Here is a 19,182-nt window from a genome sequence, read left to right as displayed (position 1 = left end):
AATGGCTGAGACGCCCTCCCCAACCAAGACCCCCTGCCCCAGATGGAACACCCGTGGTGGACCCCCGCTCCATGGCCAGGACCCTCCACCCTAAATTGAGCCTCCCCATATCCAGGACCCCCAGAACAAAGACCCCTGTGTCTGGGACCCCCCTGCCAGGAACCCCTAACCTACTGGGACCCCCCTACCAGGGACCCCCAACCTACCAGGACCCCCCTGACCAGCACCCCCCCCGATGGGAGCCCCCTTTCCAGGACAGCCCCCACCCAGGGGTGGGTGGTGGAGGGCAATGGGGGGGATATTGGGGTGCAGCGGAGGATTTGGGGTTGCTTCAGGCCCATGGGGCACATCGGGGGGGGTCTCTGGGGTGCTGTGGGGTCCCCAGGGTGCTGGGTGCTGTCAGGGACAGATCAGGGGGTCCCTAGGGTGCTGTGGGGACAGATTGGGGTGGGGCTCTGGGTGCTGTGAGGTCCCCAGGGTGCTGGGGGGGGCTCTGTAACAGCTCTCCATGATGGCCGGTGTCCCCAGCGTGACGATGGTGACACCAGCGGTGCTGCGGCTGGAGACAGAGGAGCGGGTGGTGCTGGAGGCACCGGGGTTGACCACTGCCACAGAGGCCACCCTCATGGTGCAGGACTTTCCCCTCAAGCGCCACGTGCTTTACAAGGTCGGAGTGTCACTGAGCCCCGCCGAGGGCATGTTGGCCACCACCACCATCAAGGTATGTCACCACCACCCCCCTCCCCCGTCACCTCCCTACCGGTCACTGCCCCCTCCTGCCTCGTGAAGCATGGCCCATGAGGCTCAACCCTATACGAGATGCTGGAGAATCTCCACAGAGCTGGTGGGACCTGGGGGGGATGGCCACCATGGAGTCTTTGGGGATGGCCACCACAGGGTCTTTAGGGATGGTTGCTCTGAGGTCCTTGGGGACAGTCACCTGAGGTCCTTGGGAACAGTGACCCTGGGGTCCTTGGAGATGGTCACCCTGTGACTAGAGGATGGTCACCTGTGGGTCCATGGGAGTCGTCACCTCTGGATCTTTGGGGACAGTCACCCCAGGGTCCTTGGAGATGGTCACCCTATGATTAGAGGACAGTCACTCCTGGGTCTTTGATGATGGTCACCCTGGAGTCCCTGGGGACTGTCACCCGGCATCCTCAGCACCCTTCCCTGGGCATGGGTGCCATCTGCTGTCCCCTGCCCGGTCCCTGTGGTGCAGGTGCCACTTGGTGTCCTCTGTCACTGCAGGTGTCGGCCAAGGCACTGCCTCAGAGAATGGGGAAGCAGTTTGTCTCGGTGACGGCACAGGTGGCCCAGGTGACCCTGGAGAAGGTGCTGCTGGTGTCACTCCAGAGCGGCTACATCTTCCTGCAGACTGACAAGCCCATCTACACCCCTAGCTCCGTCGGTGTGTTCTTGGGGTGCTGGGTCTCACATGGCATGCTGGGGTGCTGGTAGCACCTTGGGATGTTGGGTGTCCCCCACAGCACCTTGGGATCTTGGTGGCATCTTGGGGTGTTGGGTCACCTCCACAGCACCTGGGGGTGCTGGTGTGATCTTGGGGTGCTGGGGTCTAGCACCCATTTGGGGACATTGCTCTGGCATCTCCACTGGGATCCAGCACCCATTTTGGGGTCCAGCACCCATTTCTAGATGTCCCTGCACCATCCCTGCTCACCTAGTCCCCCATGTCCCCTCCCAGTGCTCTGCCGCTTCTTCGCTCTGGGCCACCTCATGGAGCCACTGCCCAAGACGGTGATTGTGGAGATCAAGGTGGGTGCCCACTGGGCACACAGGGAGATGGGGACATAGCCACCCATGCCACTGTCCCCAACCACTCCATGTCCCTTCAGACACCTGATGGTATCACCATCAAGCAAGTGCCCGTGTCCTCGCCAATGAAGACTGGCATCTTCTCCCTCAACCACAACCTGCCTGAGGTCGTCAGGTGGGTGCCACCTCCCAGGGTGGCCCAGGGACATCTGTGGCCCCAGGATTGTCCCCTCACCCTGTACCCTGCCTTTTCCAGCCTGGGGACATGGACGATAACGGCCAAATTCGAAGATTCACCAGAACAGGTCTTCAGCACCCAATTTGAAGTCAAGGAGTATGGTAAGGTGGGGTGGGGGTCCCCAGGCACCTGGGTCCCTTGTGCCTGTCCTGGATGCCTGGGTCCATTGGGTGTCCACCCCACAGTGCTGCCAAGCTTTGAGGTGGTTCTGGAGCCAGAGGAGAAGTTCCTCTACATTGACCAGAAGGAGGATTTCCGAGTGTCCATCACAGCCAGGTGCGATGGGGACCCCAAAACTGCTCATTTTGGGGGTCAAACCCCCATGGGCGATGGTGGGGGTGACATTCCTGCTCTGCTCCTGTGCAAAGTCCCCAGGGATGAGGGGGCGGCACGGGTGCAAGGTGACAGGTTTGAGGGTGATAGGGATGTGGGGAAATGGGATGATGAGAACAGGGGGTGAGGAGGACGCAGGGTGATGGTGATGGAAGTGGCAGGGCTTGGTGGGATGACGGGGACATGGGTGTGTGGAGGGACAGGGTGATGAGGACATGGGGCAATGGGGTGACAGTGTTGCATGACAAGAGGATGTGGGGACGTGGGGTGACAGTGATGTGGATGTGATGGGGACACGAGGACAGGGTTTGATGGTGACAGTGGTGGCTTGTCCACAGGTACCTGTATGGGAAGCGCCTGCAGGGGACAGCCTTCGTCCTCTTCGGTGTTATGGTGGACGACGAGAAGAGGAGCATCCCCCAGTCCCTGCAGCGTGTCAAGGTGACCCTGTCCTTGTCCCTGTCCCCATCCCTTGTCCCTATTCCAGTCCCCCGTTGAGCTATGTCCCTTGCTGAAGTCTGTCATCCCAATCCTCATCCCTGTCTCATACTGAGCTCTGCCATCCCCTGTCCCCATTCCCATTCCTGTCCCCATCCTGGTCCCCGTGGCTGTCCCCTGTCCCACTAACTCCATGCCACAGGTGAGCGATGGGGACGGGGAAGCCGTGCTGTCCATGGCCATGCTGCGGCAGCGATTCGCCAACCCCCAGGAGCTGGTGGGACATTCACTCTACGTCTCCGTCACCGTACTCACGGAGTCAGGTGTGCAGGGGGATCGCAGGGGACACAGGGGACTTGGAGGGGTAGGGACAGCAGGGATGCTTGAGGCCACGGGCTGTATGTCACTGTCACAGTTTTCAACAATTTGGGTGGGTAGGGGACACCTGGGGACATGTGGGGATATAGGGGGGTGGGGACAGCAGTGACACATGGGGCTGGGCACATCTGGGGTTGGGGACAGCAAAGGATGGGGAGACATGGGGTTGGGGACTGCAAGGATGGGGACACGTGGGGCCACCCAAGGTCAGACAGGGCTGTCCCTGGGGGGGACTGGACGCTGGTGCCGGGTGACATGGCCATTCTTATGGCCACTGCAGGCAGTGACATGGTGGAGGCACAGCGCAGTGGCATCCGCATCGTGACATCTCCGTACACCATCCACTTCACCCACACCCCCAAGTACTTCAAGCCAGGGATGCCCTTCGATCTGACGGTAATGGCATCTGGGGACGGGGATGGGGACGGCGGTAGCATTGGCCCAGGACCCCCATGGTACCAGGGTCCCCAGCATCGTGATGGGGATGGGGCAAGCCTGGAAGTTTGTGGGTGGAGGAGACTTGGGGACCAAGGTCTGTCCCCATGTCACATAACTGTGACACCTGGAGAGGGCCTGGGGACCGTGGTCTGTCCCTGTGTCACCTGGATGGCACCAGGTGACATGTCCCTCATGCCATGTCCCTGTGTAATGTCCTCACGTCACACCACATCCCCTGCAGGTCTATGTCACTAACCCAGATGAGTCCCCGGCTGCACGTGTTGCCGTCAAGGCTGATGGCTTCCAGGGTCTTGTCTCCACCCAGCGTGATGGCACAGCCAAGCTGGTCCTCAACATGCCGGCCAACAGGGACGCCGTCCCCATCACTGTGAGTGGTGATAGGTACTGGGGTGACCTTGGGACTGGGGCGGCCAAGGTGGCTGGGGACAGGGGTGGGTGAAGTGACCTGGGGATTGGGGAGACAACCAAGGTGGCTGTGGTGTCCAGAGCGGCCAAGGGTCAGGCCCACCCCAGTCACCACTGACCAAGGACCAGGATGGCCGTGGTGATCAAGATGTCCAGAGTGACAAAGGACCATAACCATCCTGGTCGCCGTTGATCAAGGAGCAGGATGACTGGTGTCAGGGAACCATGGTGGCCAACACAATTGGGTTGACCAAGATGTCTAGGGTGATCAAGGACCAGGATGGCCAGTGTCATGAGACTGGCAGAGATGTCCATAGTGGCCAAGTTGTCCATGGTGGCCTGCAGCCAGGGTCAGCATGGTTCACCAGTGACCAAGAACCAGGATGGCCAAGGGCAAGAGGATGGGAGTGGCAAAGATATTCAGGGTAGCCAAGGGCCAAGAGGGCCAATGCCAGGGAGACCAAGGTGGTTGAGTTGACCAGAGTGGCCAAGACATCCAGGGTAGCAGAGATGATCGGGTTGACCAAGGAGATGATCACCATTGTCCGAGGACCAGGGCACGAGGGGTCAGGGAGACCAGGACAGCCAAGACTTCTGCAGTGGCCAAGACCTCCATGCTGACCCCTGCCCAGGTCCACGCCTCTCCTTGTTGACCAAATGCCACTGTGTCCCCTGTGTTGCAGGTGCGGACGAATCAGCCGGGGCTGCCTCCCGACCGCCAGGCCTCGCGGCAGATGACTGCCGAAGCTTACCGCAGCCAGGGTAATTCTGGCAACTACCTCCACCTGGCAGTGGGGGCCACTGAGCTGCAGCCTGGTGACAACCTTGCTGTGAACTTCCACCTCAAGAGCAACAACAATGCTGCCCGTGACTCCGTCTCGCACTTCACCTACCTGGTGAGCGTCCTTGGCCTCTGCCAACCAACTGCCCCCCATCTTGTGGACCTAGGTGTCCAGATGCCCGCCAACCCTGCCTTTCCTTGCCTGCCACAGATCATGAGCAAGGGACGCATTGTCCACGTGGGGCGACAGCGGCATGAGGCGGGCCAGAGCCTGGTCACCATGTCATTGCCAGTGACAGCTGAGCTCATCCCCTCCTTCCGCATCGTGGCCTACTACTTCGTGTTGCCCAATGAGATTGTTGCCGACTCCATCTGGGTTGATGTCAAGGACACTTGCATGGGCACCGTGAGTGTGTCCCCGCTGTTCCAGGGGTCGGGGGGGGACCCTGGGGGCATTGGCTGGGCCTCGGTGGTGGCTTGAATGACCCTTGAGGTGGCACTTGAGGGGCTTGGAAGGGCTTAGGTGGTCCTTTAGGGGCTTGGGGGGCCCATGATAGGGACTGGGTGTCACTTAGGTGGTTTGGATGGTCCATGAGGGGCTTGGGCATCTCACGGGGGGTCTTGGGTGGCCCACTGATGGTCCACGTGGTCCATGGTGGACACAGCCATCAGCTACCCCTGGAGGACTCCCAACACCCTGTGGGGTTGGGGTACCCCTATGGGGCAGCTCCTGGGGGTGTGGTGAAGGACTTTTGGGGGCATACCGTGGACATGACCCCCCCCCCCCCATGTGCCCGGCAGCTGGTGGTGAAGGGAGCAACGGAGGCTGATAACCGGGTGCACGAACCAGGGACACCCATGCGGCTGCGCATCGAGGGTGACCACAAAGCCCACGTGGGGTTGGTGGCCGTGGACAAGGGCGTCTTCGTCCTCAGCAAGAAGAACAAGCTCACCCAGTCCAAGGTGGGTGCTCGGTCCCCATCCCCACTGTCCCCGGGTGGCAGCAGTGGCTGTCATGGCTGTCCCCTGTTGGCCACAGGTTTGGGACACAGTGGAGAAGAGTGACATCGGCTGCACCCCGGGCAGTGGGAGGGACAACGTGGGTGTCTTTGCTGACGCTGGCCTCAGCCTGGTCACCAGCACGAAGATCACCACGCCACAGCGAGCGGGTAGGGGACACGCTGGGGACTGGGACAGCCTGGTGTGGCACCTTGGGGATGGGGTAGGTGACACCTTGGGGATGGGGATGTGGCACTTCAAGGATGGGGGAGTGTGACACCTCAGGGATGGGGGATGTGTCCCCTGAGCTTTGGGATGTGACAACTGATGTCAAGGGGACGTGACACCTGGGTTTGGGGCTGTGACACTGTGGGGTCCTGAGCTGTGTCCTTGCTGTCCCTAGAGGTCCAGTGTTCCCAGCCTGCGAAACGCAAGCGCCGCTCCCTGCAGCTCATCGAGTACAAAGGCACCAAGAGTAGGTGGCACTGGGATTGTCCCATGTCCCCAAGAACACCGGAATGTCCTGTGCCCCTGGGGACACCAGATTGTCCCATGTCCCTGAAGATGCCAAAGTGTCCCATGTCCCCAAGGGACACCAGAGCATCCCATGTCCCATTCAATACTGGTGTCCCATGTCCCCAAGGGACACCAGAGCATCCCATGTCCCATTCAGTACTGGTGTCCCATGTCCCCAAGGGACACCAGAGCATCCCATGTCCCATTCAATATTGGTGTCCCATGTCCTCGAGGGACACCAGAGCATCCCATGTCCCCAAGGGACACCAGAGCATCCCATGTCCCATTCAATATTGGTGTCCCATGTCCCTGAGGGACACCAGAGCATCCCATGTCCCATTCAATATTGGTGTCCCATGTCCTCGAGGGACACCAGAGCATCCCATGTCCCTGAGGGACACCAGAGCATCCCATGTCCCAATCAATACCAGTGTCCCGTGTCCCTGAGGGACATCAGATTGTCCCATGCCCCTGGTGATACCACAGCATCCCATATCCCAAAGGACACCAGAGTGTCCCGTGTCCCTGACAGCCCTCAGGCTGGGGGCTTTGGGACTGGGTGCCAGTCGTGTGCTTCGGTGCTGGCAGTGGCTGAGTATACGGACAAGATGCTGCGCAAGTGTTGTGAAGATGGCATGAAGGAAAACCCCATGGGTCACAGCTGTGAGCAGCGAACCAACTACATCCAGGATGGAGAAGCCTGCATCCGGGCCTTCCTCGACTGCTGCAACTACATCAAGGGCATCCGTGACCAGAAGCAGCGCGAGCTCCACCTCGAGCTGGCTCGAAGCAAGTGCTGGGCGATGGTGGGGTGGTGGTGGGGTTGGTGCTTGGGCGAAGCTTAATTGAAGCTTAAGCGAAGGTCAGGTGAACCTTGGGCGTTGCTTGCACTATCCATGGGCAATACTTGGATGAATTTTGGGTGAGAGTTGGGTGATGCCTAGATGATGCTTGGCCAAAACAAGGGTGATGCTGGGGTGATAGCGGCTCCGCCCAGGGGCTGGGGCCCTGAGGCCATGGTCAAGAGGGATGCTGCCACCCCCAGGCGAGGCGGACGATAGCTTCTTGTCTGACGAGGACATCACTTCACGGAGCCTCTTCCCGGAGAGCTGGCTGTGGCAGGTGGAGCCGCTGACGGAGCAGCCCAATGAGCTGGGGTGAGCCCTGTGCCCTTGTCCCACTACCCCTCCACCCCATGGCTCAACATGAGAATCATTACGTCCTCCCTGTCCAGCCCTGAACACTGCCTTGCCTGGGCTGGAGACCAGCTATGGTCCCCCCCAAGTCTAGACCAGGGCCACTTTGACCCCTGGTGCTGCATCAGGACCAGCTGTGACACCCTGGTCCAGCTCAGGGGCCATCTACAACACCCTGGTCTAGCTTGGGGACCAGCTATGCCCCTGGTGCTCCAGCTTGGTGGCTAGTTATACCTCCCTAGCCTGGCCTCGGGCCGGCTCTGACCTCTTGGTCGTTCCCGTGCTCTCCAGAATCTCCACGAAGACTCTGCCTGTGTACCTGAAGGACTCCATCACCACGTGGGAGGTCCTGGCCATCAGCCTCTCACAGACCAAGGGTACGTGACAGACTAGGAAGGTGTCCCTGGGGATCCAAGGAATCCCCCATACCTTGGGGGTGGTCCCTGGGACTTGAAGAGTCCCCTAAAGCCTGGTGGGTTTCCTTGGGGTTTGAGGGATCTCCAAAATCTTAGAGGGGTGCATACCACTGGACAGATGTCCCAAACTTTGGGGAAATCCCCCAAAGCTTGGTGGCAGTCCTTGGGACTTGAGGGATCTCCTAAGCCTTGGGGGTGTCCCTGGGACATGAGGGGCCCAGCAAGCCCCTAAGCCTGAACCTAGTGTCCCTGGGGGTCACCCCGCAGGTCTGTGCGTGGCTGACCCCTATGAGATCACGGTGATGAAGGAGTTCTTCATCGACCTGCGCCTGCCCTACTCCGTGGTGAGGAACGAGCAGGTGGAGATCCGTGCCATCCTCTACAACTACTGGACGGACGAAATCACGGTTGGCAGGGGACCCACGCCCGGGCTTTTGGGGGGTTCTGTGGCCACCTGAACCCCATGGCCAACGTCTCTGTGCCCTGCAGGTGCGCGTGGAGCTAATGCACAACCCAGCCCTGTGCAGCGCCTCCACCTCCAAGATGCGCTACCAGCAGATCGTCCGCCTGAAAGCCCAGTCATCGTGGGCCGTGCCCTTCGTCATCGTGCCCTTGCAGCTGGGGCTGCATGACGTTGAGGTGAAGGCAGCCGTTCGGGGCAAGTTCGTGGCTGATGGTGTCAAGAAGAAGCTCAAAGTTGTGGTGAGTGGCCACCGCTGCTTATGGCGTCTCTACCACGTGGTGCCACCTCCCTCCCTGAGATGTCACCAGCATGGTAACCCTGTGACATCCCTGTCTCCACTTTCATCCTGGTGTTAGTACCCAGGGGTGAAGGATCCTCTCCCCAAGATTCGCAGGTGGGGTCTCCTGGGGTTCTCCCAGTTTGTCCCATGATCTGGGGGTGCTGGTTCCCTGGACAACCCAGAAAGGCTGGGAAGGGAGGTCCAAAACCAGCCCAACCTTTAGCATTGGACTCTCACCTCTGCAGCCCGAAGGGATGAGGTTGGAGAAGACAGTGAAGATAGTTGAACTGGACCCGAAGACGAAGGGAATCAGTGAGTGGCCCTGGCTGGTCTTGGGGATGTCTCAGCCCCACGGAGATGTCCCACTGAGGGAAGGATCTGGGGCATCTCAGGGGACAAGGGAAATCCCACTGTGGGTCTGGGACATCTTGGGGGATGAAGGATGGACCAGCAAGGGTAGGACTGGGGCATCCTTGGGGACAAAGGACATCCTACTATGGAGCTGGGGCATCTCAAGGGAGGAGGGACATCCTGATATGGCTCTGGAGCATCCTGAGGGACAAGGGACATTCTGCTGCATGTGTGGGGCAGGGCTGGGTCACCTCAGGGTGGAGGGGGACGTGAAGGATTTGGGGTCACCCATCTCCATCCTGGCCTCCCGACCCTGCAGATGGTGTACAGGAAGAGAAGGTGAAGGCAGGAAACCTCTCTGACATTGTCCCCAACACTGAGTCGGAGACCAAAGTCAGCATCCAAGGTGAGAGCAGGGGAAGGGACACACCTGGGGACAAGCTGGGTGGAGGTGGGACACTCCTGGCTTGACGTCTACCATTCTTCTGGTCCAGGCAACCCTGTGTCCATCATGGTGGAGAAAGCCATCGACGGGGACAAACTGAAGCACCTCATCGTGACGCCTTCGGGCTGCGGGGAGCAGAACATGATCGGGTTGACGCCCACTGTCATTGCCACCCACTACCTGGACAGCACGTTGCAGTGGGAAAGCCTTGGTGTTCAGCGCCGCACTGAGGCCATTGACTTGATTAGAAAGGGTAGGAGCATCCCCCAAAGGGTGGGAGCATCCCCCAGTTTCCTCTCTTGGGGGGGGAAAAATGTCACCATCATCCAAGGTGCGGAAGCAACTTGCACCTTTGAAGAAGACAAGGGTTGGGTGCTACCAGTTTGCAGATTTCTAGAGCTACTGGTTTGCACTGGAATGTGCTGCGGAGCAGGTTGGTGGCCTGAAGCTATCTCAGCTTGGCTGGGTGCTCCTTGTGTTGGCCAACCACCATCTCCTCACCAGGTTACACCCAACAACTTGCTTTCCGGAAACCTGACAACTCCTATGCCGCCTTCAAGGACCGCCCATCAAGCACCTGGTGAGGGTCACATTGCCACCACCATGTGGGTCTGGGTGACAGGGTTGGACATGACGCTAAGGTCTTCCTGTCCCCAGGTTGACAGCCTACGTGGCCAAAGTCTTTGCCATGGCCATCAAGCTGGTAGACATTGACCCCGAGGTGATTTGTGGTGCCGTGAAATGGCTCATCCTGGAGAAGCAGAAGCCGGATGGGATTTTCCAAGAAGACGCTCCTGTCATCCATAAGGAGATGGTGGTATGGGGGGATCCAAACCCTGTCCCTGCTGATGGCCAAGGCCCTGTTGGCTCTTTTGGAATGAGCTGTGGGGAAAGGACTATCTTGGGTGGACAGAGCTTGCTGTGAAAACCACGATCCTGAGGTTTTTTTCCCCTCCATTTTGTTATGCAGGGTGGCTACCAGGGTGCTGAGCCCGAGGTGTCACTGACAGCCTTTGCACTCATTGCGCTGCAAGAGTCCCGGGAGGTCTGCAAGGACCACGTCAATGTGAGTGGCCCAGTCCTCAACCCCACATGGGGAGAGGGGGTACAACTGGCACCCATCATGTAGAAGGACAGTGCTTCAAGACGAGGTGCCCTACCTTTATAGCAGCCACCTGAGAATCCAAACTTACCATCCTTTCTACCCAGAGCTTGGATGGGAGCATCACCAAAGCCGCCGAATACCTTGCCCGGAGGTACCAGTGGCTGACCCGACCCTACACGGTGGCGCTGACCTCCTATGCCTTGGCCCTGACAGGGAAACTCAAAAGCGAGAAAGTTCTCATGAAGTTTTCCAAAGGTGACGTCTCACCGGGGGGGACAAAACTGGGGGGTGGGGGAGGTAATTATGGGTTACCTGATGGGGGGAGAAATCATCCCTAGAGGGTGCTGAGGGACCCATGTCACCCCAGAGGGCAAACGCTGGGAGGAACGCAACGCCCGTACCTACAACATTGAGGGGACATCCTACGCGTTGTTGGCCTTGCTGCAAATGGAGAAGCCGGAGCTGACAGGGCCGGTGGCCCGCTGGCTTGCCCAGCAGAACTACTTCGGTGGTGGCTACGGATCCACTCAGGTGGGCTACGGACCCCCCTGGCACCCATAGGTGCGGTCCTGGCACCTTCTGCCATGGGGAAGGGGGACAGGGAGATAGGGGTTGGGGGCTCTGTTGGGGGTCGAGGGGTCACCGTGTGGCCCTGGGGACTCCAGGGACATGGCACATCTCCTGGGGGACACCTCTGGTCCCATGGGACCCCTCAGGGCTTGGGGGTCACCTCAGGGCCCTTGGAACATGGCATGTCTTTGGGGAACACCCCTGGTGCCACAGGATCTAAAGGGCTTTGTAAAACCCAAAAGGTCTGTCCCTGGGGGACACTCTAGTCCCTGGGGACACCTCCAGATGCTGGGGACCCTCAGGGACACATCCTGTCCCTGTGGGACACCTCTGCTCCATAAGACCCCCAAGGGTATGTTCTAGGTGATATCAGGTGGCCCCAGGACTTGGGGTCACCCTGGGCTCAGGGCCACCCAGGGGACTTTGGGGATGCTCCAGATGGTGTCCCCAAGCCCTGGTGACACAGATGTCCCTGCAGGCCACCATCCTGGTATTCCAAGCGTTGGCCTACTATGAAGTGGCAACTCCGCGGCAGCTCGACCTCAACCTCGATGTGTCGGTGCTGCTGCCGCGCCGTGCCAGCGCCATCACCTACCGCATCGAGAACCGCAACGCCCTGGTGGCACGTTCCGCTGAGGTACCGGCACCGTGGTCCCTGTTGTCACTGTCACCATCAGGATGATGGGGATGCAGCACTGCTCACCCTGCTTTTGCTGTCCACGGGATGTCCCTGTCCCTTCTGTGTCTCTTCATGTCCCAGGACAATCTTGTCCCCTTGCTATGGCCTCAGGTGTCCCTGTCCCTTCCATGTTCCCTCCACGTCCTGTCCCCTCTGCGTCCTTCCAAGGCTTGGGAAGTCCCTGCCATGTCCTTCCATGTCCCAGGCTGATCTTGTCCCCTCCCTTGCTGTGACCTGGAATGTCCCTGTCCCCTTCATGTCCCTCCATGCCCTCTGATTTCCTTGTGCCCTCCATATCCTTCAATGTCCCTGTCCCCTTTCTGTCTTGCAGTGCTCTTGTCCCCACCTTGTCCTGGGATGTCCCTGTCCCTTCTACACCCCTCCATGTTCCCACATGCCTCCATGGCCCAGGATGCTCCATTCCTTCCGTGTCCCTCCCAGGGGATGTCCCTGTCCCTCCCCAGCGTCCCCTCTTCTTGCAGACCAAGTTCAACGAGGACTTCACGGTGAAAGCTGAGGGCACAGGCAAGGGGACAATGACAGTGGTGACCATCTACAATGCCAAGGTCCCCGACAAGGACAACAAGTGTGACAATTTCGACCTGCAGGTGCAGGTGGAGGATGTGAACAGAGGTGAGTCCCCCACATGTCCCCCCCATGTCCTTACTATGTCCATCTGTATCCCTCCCCATGTCCTCGATGAGTAGCCTCCATGGCACCCCATGTCCCCTTCGATGCCTCCAGTGTCCCCTCATTGTCCCCATGTCCCCCCACAGGCAAGGAACAGGATGGCGTCCTCCGCTCCATCAAGATCACCATCTGCACCAGGTAGGACAGGCTGGGGACATTGGGGACATCGGGGACATTGGAGATAGGAAGAGGAATGGGGATACTGGGGACAGAGACATCAGGGAAAAGGATGGGGATGCTGGGGACAAACAGGGCTCAGCCCCACCTTGTCACAGAGGGATCCTTGGGAACAGGGACATCAGGGATGGGGATGCTGGGGACAATAAGGCAGTTGGGGACAGGCGGGTGGCCTCAGCCCTGTCCCCACAGGTACCTGGACAACGTGGATGCCACCATGTCCATTCTTGATGTCACCATGCTCACAGGCTTCTCACCTGACCTCCAGGACCTGAAGAGGGTGAGTGCGGGGACATGGGGACACATGGCGGGACCTGGCAGAGACACAGGACCTTGCATCTTTGTGCCATCGTGTCTCACCGTGTCTCCACATCTCCCTAACCCCCATGTGTCCCCCCATGTCCTTGTGTCCCCACATCCCTACGTGTCACTGTGTCCCCGTATTCCCCTGTGCCACTGCATCCCTGTGTCCCTGCCTTTCCCTCCATGGCTGTGTGTCCCCATGTCCCCTGGTGTCACTGTCCCTGCATCCCCGTGTCCCCCTGTGTCCCCAAATCTCTGCAAGTCCCCTGCATCCTGCCACGGCCATGTGTCCCTGCATGTCCCATGTGGCCAGCATCACCGTGTCCCTGTGTGCCCATACATCCCTGTATCCTGATGCGGTTGTGTCCCCCCGCATGTCCCCATGTGTCCTGCATGCCCAGTGTCATCGTGTCCCTGTCCCCAGCTCACAGATGGGGTGGACAGGTACATCTCCAAGTTTGAGATTGACCAAGCACAGTCGGACCGCAGCAACCTCGTCATCTACCTCGACAAGGTGGGGACGTGGGGGGCATGGGGACAGGGACAAGATGGAGCAGGGATGGGGACATGATAGGACAGGGACAAGATGGGACAGGGATGGGGACATGATGGGACAGGGATGGAACAGGGAGAGGGACAACAATGGGCAGAGGATGGAGTTGGGGACATGGGCAGGGACAGGATGGGGACGGGGATGAGGATGAAGCTGGGGACATGGGTGGGAACAGGACTGGGACACGGGTGGGGATGCAGGTGGGGTTGGGGACATGGATAGGGACTGGAACAGGGACAGAGATGGGAATGAAGTTGGGGACATGGATGGGGGCAGAGTTGGGGACAGGAAAAGGGTCCCAGGGTTGGGGACAAGGACAGAGACGGGTCCAGGTCATGGATAGGGACAGCATGGGGACATGGCCGGGGCCAGGGCCAGGCTGGGGGTTGGGAAGCTGACTCCCAGCCTGGCTGACTGCCATCCCCATGTCCCTGTGTCCCCGTGCGCAGATCTCACACAAGGCCGAGGAGTGTTTCTCCTTCAGGGCCCACCAACGATTCCAGGTGGGCTTGATCCAGCCCGCGGCCGTCACTGTCTACAGCTACTACAAGATCGGTGCGCCCCGTGTCCCCTTGTGTCACCCTCAGGTCCCCTCCACCCCCGCACTCTCCTCTGTGCCCCTCCTGCTTCCACAAAGTCTTACCTGTGTCCTCCCTCTGTGTCCCCTCCTGTCCCTTTGTCCTACCATGTCCCTGCTGATCTTCTCCCCATGCTTGTGTCCCCATGTCCCCCTAGGTCCCCTTGCATCCCCTGCTGACCCTCTCCCTCCACATGTCACCGCTCTGTCCCCATGTCTCCCACTGGTCCTTTCCCCTTGTGTCCGCCCCCAACCTTGTGTCCCCCTCATGTCCCTGTGTCCCTGCAGATGACCGCTGTACCCGTTTCTACCATCCGGACAAGAACAGCGGGCAACTGAGCAAGATCTGCTATGGGGACGTGTGCCGCTGCGCCGAAGGTGACATGGGGACACAGGGACATGGGGACAGACTGGGTCAACACTCCTACCATGATGGGACCCATCATGGCCGTGATGGGACCCATGATTGCCGTGATGGGACGTGTCATGGCTGTGATGGGACATGTCATTGACAAGATGAGCTGTGTCACAACTGTGATGGAGACATGTCCCTGCCATGATTGGACATGCCGCTACCACAATAGACCTTGTCATGGCCGTGTCCCCGTGTCCCTGCAGAAAACTGCTTCGTACAGCACAAGCAAGACGTCCCGATCACCGTCAACCAACGCATTAAGCGCGCCTGCGAGCCAGGAGTTGACTACGGTGGGACATGGGGTTTTAGAGGGACATGAGGAGGAAGGGGGGAGGACAGAGGGGCCCCCCACATGCAGAGGGGCCACCCTGGAGTGAGGGTGCTGTCTAGGGGTGGAGGTGACATGGTGATATCCCCCTCTCCAGTGTACAAAGTGAAGCTGATGGCAATGGAGCCGTCGCCGACCCATGACAACTACATCATGACCATTCTCTCTGTCATCAAGATGGGTACGAGCACCCCAGGGATAGGGGACAAAGCCACCCTGAGGGATGTGGTGGGGGTCACCTAGGGATGGGGACAGCCAAAGGGAGGGACACCCAGGTGGGTTGGTGTCACTAGGGTGGCTTGGGGGCCCCCAGGTGGGTTGGCATCAACCAACGGTGCTGGGGACACCCAAATGGGTTGGTGTCACCCAAGGGTGCTGGGGAGAGCTGAAGGGAACTGGTGTCACCCGTGGCTGATGACACCAGTGGGGTGGTGCCACCAAGGATGCCAGCAGCTCCCTGGAGATTGTGAGTCCCCACTGCGGGACGTGGGTGTCCCTGTTGTGTTGGGGTGGAGGTGACCTGTCACTTGTGTGTCCTCTCTTGGGACAGGCACTGATGAGGACCCAGCAGGAAGCAACCGGACCTTCGTGAGCCACTGGCAGTGTCGAGACACTCTGAGGCTCCAGATCGGCCAGGACTACCTGCTCTGGGGGCTGGCAACCGACTTGTGGGCCACCGGCAGCCGGTAGGGACATGGGGACGCGTGTGGGGACACGGATGGGGCTGCATCTGTGGGGACATGGGAACACGAGACATGGGACATTAGGGACATGAGTAAATGGGACATGGGGACACAGAGACACATGGACAAGGTGACACTGACACCTGAGTACACAGGCGCACCCCCCACCCCCCCAAGCCCAAGATTATCCAGTGTCTTGTACAGGGTTGTGCATCCCATTGTCCATCCCTGTGTGTCATCCCCCCCCTCAGGGTGCCACCCCCTTCTGACCCATGTCCCCTCTGTCCCCTCGCTGTCTCCAGCTTCTCCTACCTCATCGGCAAGGACACGTGGCTGGAGGCATGGCCCTCGGAGGCGGCATGCCAGGAGGCCGACCTGCAACCCATCTGCCAGGACTTTGTTGAGTTCGCCGAGGCCATGACCATGTTTGGGTGTCCATCCTGAGCGCGTACCCCCCACCCATGGGTGCCCGCCCCCCCCCCCCCTCCCTCCCTGTTCCCCCCCTTTTTTTGGGGGGTTAAAAAAGTCCTTTCTGACAGCCTGGCTCTGGATCTGCATGGTGAGGGTGTCAGGGGGATGTGGGGACACTGTAGGGGACAATGGGTCATGGGGACACTATAGAGGACACCAGGGTGGTGAGGCCTTCGTAGTTGTTGTAGGGACTTCGTAGGGGACAAGAGGGTGGCGGGGGGGACTCCATAGGAGATGATGGGGTCATGGGGACACCATAGGGGCCATGGGGACTTTGTAGGGGACAACAGGATTGGAGGGACTCCATAGGAGATGATAGGGTCTTGGGGACACCACAGGGGCCATGGGGACTCTGTAGAGGATGACAGATCTATGGGGATCCTGTAAGGGATGATGGGATCATGGGGACCCTGTAGGGGACAATGGGGTCATGAAGACTCTGTAGGGGACAACAGAGTTGTGGGGACTCTGTAGGGGATGATGGTGTCATGGAGACTGCGAGCGTGAGGACCCTGTAAGGGATGACAGAGCCGTGGGGACACCATAGGGGACAGCGGGGCTGTGGAGACTTCATAGGTGTCGTGGGGACTTCATAGGGGACAACAGGATTGTTTGGGCTCTACGGGGGACATGGGTACTCCATAGGGGACAACAGGGTCTTGGAGGTACCGTGGGGGATGCGGGGACTCCATAGGCGATGACAGGGCTGTGGGAACCCTGTGAGGGATGACGGGGACTCTGTAGGGAACGACGAGATTGTGGGCACCCTGTAGGGGACAACAGGGTTGGGAAAACTACGTAAGGAACCACAGGATTATGGGGAATGATGTGGTTGTGGGGTTCCATAGGTGACCACGCACTCTTGGGAGCTCCATAGGGGACTGTGGGGTCAAGAGGCCATGTGGGGCCGTATAGGCCTCTCTGGGACCATATGGGCACCTATGGGACTGTACGGGGCCGTATGGGGGGCTGGATGAGACCCTCAGGGTTCAGTCCACGGCGCTTGCTGTGTGGTGCAGTGCCCGGCGTTGCATGCCCCTCGGCACTGGATGGTGTTGCTTGGTGCGTAGTCCTTGGTGCACGGTGCTGCACGGTTCCCACGGCCTGAACCTCGCTGCAGGGTGCTGCAGGAAACTCGGCGCGCGGCCTCGCCGCGTGGTGCTGCTCGGTGCACGGTGCTGCTCAGCGCGCAGCCCTCGGCGCTGCACGACACTTGGTGCATGGCTCTCGGCGCGCAGCGCCGGACACCTCTTGGTGCTCAGTCGTCAGTGCACGGTGCTGCGCGCCGCTCGTTGCACGGTGCTGCGCAACCCTCGGTGCACGGTGCGGCACGCCTCGTGGTGTGCGGTGCTGCGTGGCGTTTGGTGCACGGTGCTGCACGCTGCTGCGTGGCATTCGGTGCAGGGTGCTGCTGGGCACCCGGTGCTCAGCACCCAAGGCCAGCACCCGGTCGTGGTAGGCAGGGTGCCGCAGCCAGTGGTTTCCTGCCTTCCCAGCAAGGCCTCGCACGGGCGGCGTTTTCCGGTGACTTATCTGGCGTCCGCAGCCGGAGCAGCCCCGGGCATGGTGGTGCACACGCGTGGGGCGCGCACGTGGGCGCACACGTGGGTGCAAATGTGTGGGCGCACGCCTAAGCGGGGCTGCATGCCTCCCTGCGGCTGCAAACGCGCGTGCACAGGCGTGTAGCAGGGGAGCATGAGCGCTCGCACAAGTGTGTGCGCACAGCGCTGGTAGCACGAGCACATGTGCACGCACGCGTGGTGCAAGCGTGCGACGGCACAAGTGTGCGTGCATGCCGCAAGCGTGCGTTAGCACGCGTTTGCGCGCTAGCAGGAGTGTGTGTGTGCACGTGCACAAGTGTGTTCGTGCATGGTGCAAGCGTGCAATAGCCCAAGAGCACGTGCACAAGCGTGAGCGTGCGTGACACAAGCGTGTGCGCGCACGACAGGCTTGTCCATGTGTGCGCAAGCACGCGCGTGCCTGATGCCCGCGTGCAACGGCACAAGCATGCGTGAGCCGGCCTGTGCGTGGTGCAAATGTGTTGCACGCGCGTGTGAACACGCACACAAGCGTCTACCAGCGTGGCAATCAGCCAAGCGTGCGTCCCCCTGGGCTCCATGGTGTCCCCACTGCTGGGGACAAGGTGTGTGTGGGGGGGTGGCCGGGAGCCCGTGTGTGCGTGGCGGAGAGCGTCACCCCCCCCACCCCGTGTCACCCCATGTCCTGCCGCTTTCCGCATCGGCCTCGCCGTGGGGACACGTGACAGCTGGGAGTGTCCCCAAGCTGTCCCCAGCTTTCCCCAGGCTGTCCTCAGCTTGTCCCTCCAGAGCATCCCCAAATTGTCCCCAGCATCCCAGGGCCACCGTGGGGACAGGGTGACAGTGGGGTCCCTGATGTCCCCAGCTGCAGTAGTCCCTGGGGATGGGGACACACGCACCCCCCCCCCAGTAGCCCTGGGGACACCGGTGACCCTCAGGACATCCCCAGTCCCGGTGACACCCGTGGGGTCACCGATGGCCCCGAAAGTGGGGTGATGTGGTGGCACCTCTGTGGTCCCCATGGGGAAAGTACAGGGGACACCACAGGGGGGGCACAGCGTTGGGGACATGGGGGGGATGACGGGACGGGGGACAGAGACCCCCCCCGGGGACACAAAGGGGGTGACACCGTGGGGACACTGCGGTGGAGGGGACAAGGACCCTTTAGGACAGCGGTGGCACCGGGAGGGTGGGTGATGCCACGTGGCCATGTCCCGTCCGTCCCCCCCCCCCCCCCCCCCCCCGCCGTGTCCCCATGACAGGGGGAGCCACCCCGGGGTGGTGACACCGACGGGTGACGTGGGCCCCGTTTCCTCCGGGTCCCATAAAGCGGGTGCAGGTCCCCAGGACGGCGGGTGACACACCGGGGGTGGCCCATGGGGGACGGCGTCTTCGCCCTGGCGGGGCCCTGGCCACCGTTACCCCCCCCCAGGGCACCCACGGGTGCTGCCCCCCCCCCCGTCCCGGCGTGGCGGCGGCGAGTCCGGGGGGGGGCTTGGGGACGCTGGGTACTGGGGACACTGGTGGCCCTGGCACTGGTGGCGGTGGCGGTGCAGGGCTGGGTGCTGGCGGGGGTCCGGGGGGAGCTGCAGAGGGTGACAGCGCGGCTGCAGGTGAGA

The 19,182-nt window shown here is 60.7% G+C and overlaps 2 protein-coding genes across 2 annotated transcripts in view; both read left to right on the top strand.

Moving 5' to 3' along the window:
• Positions 1-15,998, top strand: part of C3 (complement component 3) — a 16,462-nt gene extending 464 nt beyond the window's left edge. The window contains exons 2-40 of the mRNA XM_010568878.1: positions 529-721; positions 1,252-1,411; positions 1,706-1,776; positions 1,857-1,951; positions 2,033-2,115; positions 2,200-2,290; positions 2,686-2,788; positions 2,988-3,108; positions 3,444-3,559; positions 3,843-3,989; positions 4,711-4,923; positions 5,020-5,214; positions 5,610-5,771; positions 5,848-5,977; positions 6,211-6,282; positions 6,912-7,112; positions 7,369-7,480; positions 7,811-7,896; positions 8,203-8,342; positions 8,425-8,637; positions 8,924-8,990; positions 9,349-9,435; positions 9,524-9,727; positions 9,979-10,054; positions 10,132-10,291; positions 10,445-10,540; positions 10,684-10,834; positions 10,947-11,110; positions 11,628-11,786; positions 12,311-12,461; positions 12,605-12,656; positions 12,888-12,975; positions 13,423-13,512; positions 14,001-14,106; positions 14,417-14,506; positions 14,747-14,833; positions 14,969-15,052; positions 15,422-15,557; positions 15,857-15,998. Of these exons, the coding sequence (XP_010567180.1) occupies positions 529-721; positions 1,252-1,411; positions 1,706-1,776; positions 1,857-1,951; positions 2,033-2,115; positions 2,200-2,290; positions 2,686-2,788; positions 2,988-3,108; positions 3,444-3,559; positions 3,843-3,989; positions 4,711-4,923; positions 5,020-5,214; positions 5,610-5,771; positions 5,848-5,977; positions 6,211-6,282; positions 6,912-7,112; positions 7,369-7,480; positions 7,811-7,896; positions 8,203-8,342; positions 8,425-8,637; positions 8,924-8,990; positions 9,349-9,435; positions 9,524-9,727; positions 9,979-10,054; positions 10,132-10,291; positions 10,445-10,540; positions 10,684-10,834; positions 10,947-11,110; positions 11,628-11,786; positions 12,311-12,461; positions 12,605-12,656; positions 12,888-12,975; positions 13,423-13,512; positions 14,001-14,106; positions 14,417-14,506; positions 14,747-14,833; positions 14,969-15,052; positions 15,422-15,557; positions 15,857-15,998 (4,894 nt within the window). The remainder of the gene's footprint in view (positions 1-528; positions 722-1,251; positions 1,412-1,705; positions 1,777-1,856; positions 1,952-2,032; positions 2,116-2,199; positions 2,291-2,685; positions 2,789-2,987; positions 3,109-3,443; positions 3,560-3,842; positions 3,990-4,710; positions 4,924-5,019; positions 5,215-5,609; positions 5,772-5,847; positions 5,978-6,210; positions 6,283-6,911; positions 7,113-7,368; positions 7,481-7,810; positions 7,897-8,202; positions 8,343-8,424; positions 8,638-8,923; positions 8,991-9,348; positions 9,436-9,523; positions 9,728-9,978; positions 10,055-10,131; positions 10,292-10,444; positions 10,541-10,683; positions 10,835-10,946; positions 11,111-11,627; positions 11,787-12,310; positions 12,462-12,604; positions 12,657-12,887; positions 12,976-13,422; positions 13,513-14,000; positions 14,107-14,416; positions 14,507-14,746; positions 14,834-14,968; positions 15,053-15,421; positions 15,558-15,856) is intronic.
• A 2,941-nt stretch (positions 15,999-18,939) lies between these two features.
• The window catches only part of TNFSF14 (tumor necrosis factor (ligand) superfamily, member 14), a 2,063-nt gene continuing 1,820 nt past the window's right edge, over positions 18,940-19,182 (top strand). The window contains exon 1 of the mRNA XM_010568889.1: positions 18,940-19,176. Coding sequence (XP_010567191.1) covers positions 18,940-19,176 — 237 coding nt within the window. The remainder of the gene's footprint in view (positions 19,177-19,182) is intronic.

This window comes from Haliaeetus leucocephalus, unplaced genomic scaffold (assembly GCF_000737465.1).
Source record: "Haliaeetus leucocephalus isolate CR32 unplaced genomic scaffold, Haliaeetus_leucocephalus-4.0 Scaffold261, whole genome shotgun sequence".
Lineage (NCBI taxonomy): Eukaryota > Metazoa > Chordata > Aves > Accipitriformes > Accipitridae > Haliaeetus > Haliaeetus leucocephalus.
This window is presented reverse-complemented; position numbering and strand designations above follow the sequence as displayed.